General features: G+C 42.9%; 1 protein-coding gene across 1 annotated transcript in view; it reads left to right on the top strand.

Moving 5' to 3' along the window:
* The first annotated feature begins 451 nt into the window (after nt 1-451).
* Nucleotides 452-9,555, top strand: part of foxo4 (forkhead box O4) — a 46,471-nt gene continuing 37,367 nt past the window's right edge. Inside the window, exon 1 of the mRNA XM_055644127.1 lies at nt 452-2,010. Within this exon, the coding sequence (XP_055500102.1) occupies nt 1,588-2,010 (423 nt within the window). The 5' untranslated portion in view covers nt 452-1,587. The remainder of the gene's footprint in view (nt 2,011-9,555) is intronic.

Here is a 9,555-nt window from a genome sequence, read left to right as displayed (position 1 = left end):
ATTCTCCAGAAACGAAACATAACACAGCGATTAACAGCCAAATTGTGTGATCGCGGCCCTGTGAGGCGCTCAGAAGCATCTTGCCAGGGTAATGGCGCCGTTTGTTGTTGTAGCCCCGGTGCACCGTGGGAGTTGTAGTCCATCAGCTGCCGGAGTGGCCGCCGGTCGCCGGGGGAGATGTGGGCCTTGGACTACAATTCCCATCGCCGCTCCGTGCTGCCCCCCCAGCGTTTCATCGATGGCAATGTTTACTATACGTTGAAAGACGTCAAAAGCAGCGAGACGGGTCAAAACAGAGGGAAAGGTGGCAAGAAATAAAAGGCGATGCGTGGGATGTGGAGAGGGATCGAAACATTCTCCTAAGACGGACATCCCGCGGCTTGCGGAGGGTGGAATCCGATGAAGTTTGACGGCGGCGCCGGCCGAGGCTGCAGTGACGGCGGCCAAGGCGCCCGACGAGCCGCTCGGAGGAGCTCGCAGTCCAGTTGAAGGCACAGGTTGGATCAGCATTCCCCCATCCCTCCTCTTGGACAATATGGTAGCTTGGAGTGGAGGCGCCTTGTGGCCGGGGCCTGCAACCGGAGGCCGACGGGGACCGACTGAGTGAGAGAAGGAAGGAGAAGCTTTGGAGACTCCGCTACCTCAGTAGCTACTTGAGGACTCCCGAAGGTTTTGCACGCTTGCACCTCTTGAACAAAGATTGCTTACCGACGAAAAGGTTTATGCAGATCGCCCCTTCCCCGTCGTTTTTGTTTTAATCGTGTACACCACATTATAGTTAACGTGACAAGAGTTCGTGATCGTACACAAACCGGCACCAGACTTTCATTTTCACAGTCGCTCTTTTACACTGCCTTTAAACGTCAGCTAATAGAAGACTCTTGTTTGCGACACGTCCTAACTGGTTGCAAAGCAACGTTTGAGTTTTTTCTTGGGGAGAGAAGAAGAAAACAAAGCATCTCATAATTCAAAATTAACTGCAGTTCTGAGTAATTTGAAAGGAAATTGTGAGCCATAATTCTCCTTGCAATGTCTTTTCATATTACGTTATCATCGAAAGTCACGGAGTTTGGCGCATAAAATGTAAAAGTAATTTTATGAGCATTGCTTTTAGCGTTTCTAAACAATTTTAAACTGGTTTAAACCTCTGCAGTATTACGCAATTAAAAAAAAAAATCAAATTCAAATCAGATTCTGAATGATGGGGAAAATGAAAAGTGTTTAAATGCAATTATGCTTTGAAGCCAGAGTATGCAAATATTGGAAAAGACTTGTCAGAACATATTGCAGCGGAGTTAATTACCTTGCGTTTAATTATATGGAACTGACCTTGGTTTGAAATAAAAGTAATAATTGCTGGAAAATATCAGTATATCTGAATAGGTGTTTGTTATATCTTCCTTGATTTTACAAATAACTGGAACAACATCAGTAGGATGCAAGTTATCTTTTATTGAAGATGTGGAAAGATTTGTATGAAAAGGCATTTACATGTATTTTGTGAAACAGATATCACAGATTTTTATTTGAGGAAAGATAGGAGCCACCCGTGTTTGAAACTTTGGTTGATAAAAGATTTTACAAAAGATGGCTGAAGAACCAACGCAGGCTGAGATTGATCCTGACTTTGAACCAAAAAGTCGTCCTAGATCCTGCACCTGGCCTCTACCAAGACCAGAATTGACAACTGTGAAGCAGGAGGATTCTGCTACAGGTACTCCCACTGAAGAAGAAAAGCAGGATGTGTCTGATGCAAGTGCTATAAAATCAGAGAGTGAAGTTGGTCTGAATGCAGAGGCTGGTTTGCAAAGTGGTGCAGCAAATGCTCAGCGGAAGAGTTCCTCGAGAAGAAATGCATGGGGCCATCAATCATATGCAGACCTAATTACCAAAGCTATTGAGAGCTCTCCTGGCAAGAGGTTGACACTGTCTCAGATCTATGATTGGATGGTCAAATCTGTGCCTTACTTCAAGGACAAAGGCGACAGCAACAGTTCAGCTGGGTGGAAGGTAAGAATTCAGCTTTTTGGGGTGGGGATTTTTTTTTTTTTTAACTCATTCCAGATTTGTTCAAGAGTCTATAGTGACATTTGCCATCTCGTTCAGTCTTTGAAACATTTTTGGCAAAGGATATCCTTTTTTTTGCATTGCGAATGAGGGCAAGGATCAGTGCTTGTTTTACCACTTTATTCATGGTATTATTCACAGCTTGCAAATTGTATCCTCCAGGATCCTTTGTTGGCTTGTGTGCTGGTCTTATCTGGAGTGTTTGAATGCTAACTGTATTCTCGACTTCAGGGTAAATACCACTCTCTTCATGTTTCACATTGATACCTGTTGGTACGCAAATTATCTAAATCCATTCCTAATGTGGGCAAATGGGATCGGTTCATTTGGGCAATGAATGTAATGGCCAAATGGCCCGATTCTGTGCTGTACAACTTTTATCGCTCTGACACTGCTTTCCAACAAATCCTTAAGTAAAAAATGTTTATATTGGAGGAATGTTGGAGTTTAATTTTGGGTTTGGCAGCTGCACAGTTCCAAAAGCTCTGGATCAGCCTGTACATTCAGTTCTCTCTGTTGTCTTTTCCATATTTGATGCACTCTGCAGAAAAAAAAGTGGGACTCGTGTCATCCAGAGATGGATTGTGTTGGATACAGTTAGCAATAGTACTTAACTTTTCCCATTCAGTCGCCATTAAATGCAAGCCGGAATCAACTGGTTAATCATGGGAAAGGATTGCAATGTTGATCATGTGCTCAAACAAAATGTGCTCTTTTTGACAATTTCAATCAGCCATGATTGGGAGAAGAAAGCATCCTCAAAATTGTTAGAAAAATCCTCGCCAGCTAGAACAGAGCAAGTTTTGGTGCCCTCATTGTTGTTCTGTCTGATTTCAGTTATCTTGTGGGAGACGAGGAGTGAGCCTGCTGGCTTTTGGGTAAATCACTTGTATTCATAGCTCATTAATTATTTGTGTATTTATTCTCAACGTTAGCATTTTAATAGCAAAGGATTATTTTAAAATGGTGCTTGTGAGACTATTTTGCATTACTGGTTGAGTATTTGTCTTTTGCTATGCAAATAATATTACGTGGTTAAGATACTTTAACCTTCACGGCCTTTCACAAAAGTAAACCATTACTTTCAAAAACCTATCCATGGAATTGGAACTGTACCATGGACGGGTGCTTTACTTACCACTTTTCGGAAGATTACTCCCCAGTGTATGGCTATTATGAAAATGTGGCATATTGGCAAAAGGTGTTGGTCTCTAAAGGCAAGTTAGAGCATGAACTATTTTGAATGGACACTGTGTATTAAATATGGTAATATAATACTCTGGTAGGACAGTGTGTGTTTATCCCTTTTTTAAATCATTAGATCGATTATCGTAAATCGATGCAGTCACCAAATAATACAGTAATTTTATTTTGTATTTATTTCCGTCTCTTCCCTAGAATTAGAGCACCAGGCTTCTTTTTAGAAGTTGGATATTTGAAAACGTGTCTAGTTTTCGGTGGGTTAACTTAACATTTTTTTTAAAATCCAGTATTTCTTGTAATCTTGATATTAAAATACTATTGAAATTTGTCTGTCATCGTTGACTGCTTTAAATTGAAGTTTTTGAATGTTAAGGGCCTGTCCCACTTGGGCGTCATTTGCGCACCATTTACGCGACCTGCTAGCATGTGGGTAGCACGGGACGGGCGCATGGAGTGGTGTGGGGTGGCATGGAGGAGTATGGACTTCGGCCTGAACGAAATCTTTGCGCGCCGCCGGTTTGTCGCCTGTCGGCCAAAGTGGAACAGGCCCAAGACCCTGGCACATCACAACGTCTCGCCGCCAACAGCAGCAGAAGCAGGCAAACAATCGCTGAGCTCAGCCTGGGGCTCACGGCCGTTGCGGAACCGGACCACTACTACTCTCAGAGCGGGGCCAAGACAATTGGAGATAGACACAAAATGCTGGAGTAACTCAGCGGGACCGGCAGCATCTCTGGAGAGAAGCAACGTGTGATGTTTCGGGTCGAGACCCTTCTTCAGACTGAAGACGAGTCTCGACCCGAAACATCATCCATTCCTACGCTCCTGAGATGCTGCCGGTCCCGTATTTGTTACCCCTGCATTTTTTGTTCATCTTCAAATGACGTCACGCGCTCTAGACATTTGTGCGGTCGCATGATGTCGCAGGCGAATGTCGCGCGTCAGTCACTACCGGCCTGTCGCGTAAATGATCGCCAAGTGGGACAGGCCCTTTAGTTTGATTGTCAGATGCCTAAGTCATTTTATTTTCATTTGTATAGCACAGTTAGTGTATGAAGCATAATTAAGGGAGGCATGCGGGGCTGAATGGCTGGCTTCTGTTGATCAGTAAGATTGTAGTAGGCTCTTACCGAGGGATTATTTTCCTGCACTAACTCCTTATCCAATACTTTCCTTATTACCTGAAAAAAAATCAGATTGGGGCAAATACCAACAAAGTACATTTTTGCTCAAATTCCACCCTGTCATTTAGTCAATCTTTTTCTTTTATGGACTTTTATATTGTTACTAGACCATTGGGTCCCGTCCCCTCAATGCGCGGTTGCAGGGGGAGGGGGTGGCCTGCGGCATCACACACGCACACTAACCAACTCCTCACACACACTAACCACCCCCATTGATATTATATTAATATTATTAATTCACTCCTTTTACCCCATCCCCCGCCTTATCCACTCGCGCATAGCCCCCAACTCGCAGGCGTAGCTAGAGAGGGAGATGGAGGGGGGTAGAGAGAGAGGAGCACAGAGGCACACACAGAGGGACAGAGAGGGGTGGGGGGTCGGGAGAGACCCCAGGCGGAGTGACTCGGGGTGGAGTGAACCAAGGCGGGAGCGAGTGTTGGCCAAAGGAGTGCCTGTTGGCCTGACGCAGTCTTCAGCTATGAGCTTTGGTCGGCGGACGAGCGAGTGTCGACCACAGGAGCATGGGTTGGGCCGACTATGATCTTTGGTGTTCAGTCGACAGGGCGACTTTTGAACAACGGAGGGAGGGGTGGGAGGTGACGTCAGTCGCAGCGCAAGCAGACAGCAGGCAGATCCATTGTCACGTCATCAGCGAAAAACAGGCGTTTGATTTCAAAGTTTGATTGCATTTGTGAACATTTTTATTAATAACTCATTTTTATTAATAAAGCACAACATTTTCAGGTCAGTTTTGGACTCCAAGGGGTAAATCTCTACCAGAGTATGTAAAAGATTTCCGGTTCGCGCGTCGTTTCTTTGAGAAGATGTGAAAACACACACGCACACTGAACAGGCTGATTCCATGTCATTGGAGCAAACTCCATTTATGGAGAGGATCTCATCACCTTCATTTTCCTTTATGATATACATTCCCACACGGGAATTTAAAAGCATCTTTTTTTTTCTCCCTCATTTCATTTTCTTTTCTTGGTATCCAGCAATGCTGATTACATCAATTTAATTTCTCTTGTTCTTTGTCCTCCACAATTTTTACATGTGTTGCTTGCTACTTTAATTTCCTGTCTCACTTTGATCTCCCTATTTTTGCTCTCGTTCTTCAAGTGAAATTCAATGCAGATTGAAGGTCAGTGCTATCTCTTTATATATTGGATGCTGTGTAGCCCTCCAGCCTAATTACTGATTTCAATAACTTCAGACGCTAATAATAGCTCCGCTTTCTCTTTGAGCTAGCAATGTGGATTGGTTTTGCCAGTGTTTTAGGGGTTGGGAGAACAAAAGGGCTGATATTTGGGTTGGAGATCTGCTTTTGGAATACTGCTCTGGCAGAGTGTTGAGTAGCCTTGGTGTTGACCTTTTCTCACTTTCAGGCTTTTGATTGCTGAGTTCACTCTTTTTTGTGCAATAATTCACGTTTTCTGTTGTCTTGGATTTACCTTTGATATTATTTTTATGTTTGTTTTTCTTTCTTGTGTGCTGATGTGATTTTTGACATTTAGGCAGCACCTATTTCCCAGTCGATGTATTTTTACAGTGCTGTTTCCTTGCTTTTGCTTTATAAATGCTCTTCTATAATATTTTCCATTTTTACAAGGGACTTGGCGCCTACTCCCTAGATGTTTTCAGCATTGGCAACTCACTAAAATAAATGAAAGCAATTTCTATACGAGTGGATCTAGTGGTGATGATAAGATGATATTTTTATTTGAAAAGGTTAACATTTTGAAATTACAAAATGCTGTCAATGCTGAAAATTTAAGTATTAATTTAAAACCTAATGAGCAGCATCATCGGGAGAAAATAGATTGGATGCTGGCAACCTTTTTCTATGTAAAATATGCCCAAACCTAGTATTTCCAGGATTTTTTGCTTAATAGTCATTCAGCAGTTCACTAACCAAATACAGAAATTCACCACATGATGAATTTCTAAACTGAGTGCTCTTTGTAAGCAAAATTTGTCAATGAAGTCTACCATGCTGAAGTTTAAAAACTGGATCAATGGGCAAGCTGAACATTGATTTATTTAGTGGTGTATAGCCAGTCATTGGAAACCTAATTGCCATGTGTGTATAGATTGCCTCGTATTATGCATAATCCTGGACCATTTCTTCTATCTTTGTATGTACTAAAAAGGCAAGAATATCAAGAGTGTTTATGCATTGATTACAGTCCCACAATGGAACATGAACTTCTGAAATTGGAGGCTAATGCCCCTGTCCCACTTAGGAAACCTGAACGGAAACCTCTGGAGACTTTGCGCCCCACACAAGGTTTCTGTGCGGTTCCCGGAGTTTGCAGGTGGTTGCCGGAGGTTGCAGGTGGTTGCCGGAGGTTGCAGGTGGTTGCCGGAGGTTGCAGGTAGGGAGACTGACAAAAACCTCCGGGAACCGCACGGAAACCTTGGGTGGGGCGCAGTCTCCAGAGGTTTCTGTTCAGGTTTCCTAAGTGGGACAGGGGCATAACTGCTCATTAAATGTCTGGGCTATTCAGTAATTGATACAAGTGTTTTATTTACATTTTTAAATTTTGTTTGAGTGGGAGTGCATGGAATCCTAAAGTCTGATCATTCTGTGTGCTGTTTTTGAAAACTATCTATGGTGATGGCATTGTTTTGTTTTGAAAGGTGGAAGTGGGGATCAGTCAGTTTGTGTACTGGAAAAATACTCTTGGGGAAAAATGTAGAATCTTATGAAGTGCACCATTCTGTGTATATATTTCATTATGAGAGTGTAAGAAACTAGGTAACCAATCAGTCCCTTGAACCCCTCCACCATTCAATGGGACCATAACTGATCTTTTACCTCAGCGCTGCTTCTTTGTACTAACCCTCATATCCCTTGAAACCCTTACTATCTGAAAACCTGTCACTGTCTGCATTTAATATGCTTGGTCACTGTAAAGCCTGCTTAAGTAGTGAATTTAAAAGATTCACAGCTCTCTTGGTGAAGCAACTTCCATTCAGAAGTCTTAACCTTTATTTTGAGATGGTGACCCATGGCTCTAGACATACCAGCCAGGGGAGATATCATCTCTGAATCTACCCTTTCAAGAACTTTAAGAATTGTGTGCAGTTAAACAAAGTCATCTCCTTTTTCATTGTCTGCATAACTCCTTTTATTATGACAAATTTACTGTCCCATGAATGCATGGCACTGCCCCATGAATGCATGGCCCTGAAATGTCAACTGTCCACATCCCCAGATGCTGCCTGACCCACTGAGTTCCTCCAGCATTTTATGTTTTGACTAATCTGATGAAATTTGGCTGCACTCTTTTTGAGTGCAATCTTGCCTTGTTAGACAGACTAGATCTGTTCACAGTATTCCAGACGTGGTCTCAACAGGCCTCTTTACAATTGGATTAAAATGTCTCCACAGGCACATACAAATTCTCTTGAGCCCAAGGAAAGCCGCTGGACCGGATGATGTACTCGGCAAAGTACTTAAAGCTTGTGTAGACCAGCTATCAGGGGTCTTTACCAAGATCTTCAATCTTTCCCTGACACAAGCCACCAAATCACCTTGTCTGAAGTTGGCTACCATCAGCCCTGTCCCTAAGAAGCCAGTCATAAACAGTCTCAATGACTACAGACCAATTGCATTAACATCAGTAGTCATGAAATGCTTTGAAAGACTAATTTTATCAGCACATTAAAGCCAGCCTCCTGCAAAACCTTGACCCTCATCAGTTTGCTTATAGAGAAACAGAGGATGTCATCGCCACTGCCCTCCACACTGCACTGAGCCATCTGGAACACCCGGGGAGCCATGTAAGGATTCTTTTTATTGACTATAGCTCAGCTTTTAATACAATCATCCCTGACACACTAGTCAACAAGCAGTCGGACTTAGACTTTCCCCCCTCTCACCTGCGCCTGGAAAAAGGACTTCCTCACTAACCGCCCACAAACAGTTAAAATGGGCCCTCACTGCTCCTCCACCTTCACACTCAGCACTGGTTCTCCACAGGGCTGTGTGCTGAGTCCACTACTCTATGCCCTGTACACCTATGACTGCACTCCCATCCACTCCACAAACTCCATTATTAAATTTGCGGATGACACCAGGGTGGTTGGACTCATAATCAGGAGGAGACGAGGCAGCGTACAGAGACGAGGTCCTGAAGCTGGCAGTGTTCTGCGAATAACCTGGCACTCAACATCAGAAAAACAAAGGAAATGGTCATCGACTACAGAAGGCACAGAGCCTGGCCCTGGCCCGCTTACATCAACGGGGACTGTGTTGAAAGACCCCTCCCATCCTGGGCAGTTCCTGTTCAACCTCCTGCCCTTTGGTAGGCGTCCAAAGCAGGACAAACAAACTCGAGAACAGTTTCTTTCCCTGGGCCATCAGAACTCTAAATTCCTCAAATATCCACACAACATGAGAGATGCTGTCATCCATTCCACTATAAAACAGACCACTCAGCTAATATTTCTTTTTAAATTCTTTTAAAGTATTTATTACATTTTAAAGTGTAATATTCTCCCAGTGCAATATTCTACCTAGGTATGACAAATATAATTTACCTACTATTTTAAGCAGTTAAATAACGTATTTGATGTGTTTTTATCTTGTTTTAACTTGTTTTGGTTGCACTGATCAGGAGTAGCTCTCCTAATGTCGTTGTATTTTGTTGTATTTCTAAGTACAATGACAATAAAGGCTTCGTATTATTATTATTGTTATTATTATAACAAAAAAGCCTTCCTCAAAAAAAAAGTCACCACTTGCTGTACCTGCAGGTTAACTTTGTGACTTGTGAATAAAAACACCCAGCTCCTGTGAACTCCAACCCTTTCAATCTCTAATAATGCTGTCTTTCTGTCAAAGTGGATAACCTTGCATTTTACCCCCATTTTATTCATCTGTTACTTTATTGCCCTTTCACTTAGATAATTTGTATCCAGCCAAAGTCTCTTGCATCTTTTGTGCCTTATACAGTTACCCTGGATATATGCAAGAGAATGCAGAACCAGGTGCACAACCTTTTTTCCGAAATTCCGGAAACCGAAAAGCTCCGAAAATCGGACATTTTTGGTCCTGGAAAAAAGGGAGGGTATATTGCCCGGGAGAGTAGGA

Source organism: Leucoraja erinacea, chromosome 12 (assembly GCF_028641065.1).
Source record: "Leucoraja erinacea ecotype New England chromosome 12, Leri_hhj_1, whole genome shotgun sequence".
NCBI lineage: Eukaryota > Metazoa > Chordata > Chondrichthyes > Rajiformes > Rajidae > Leucoraja > Leucoraja erinaceus.
Note: the sequence above shows the minus strand (reverse complement) of the source record. Positions and strands in the feature narration are given on the sequence as shown.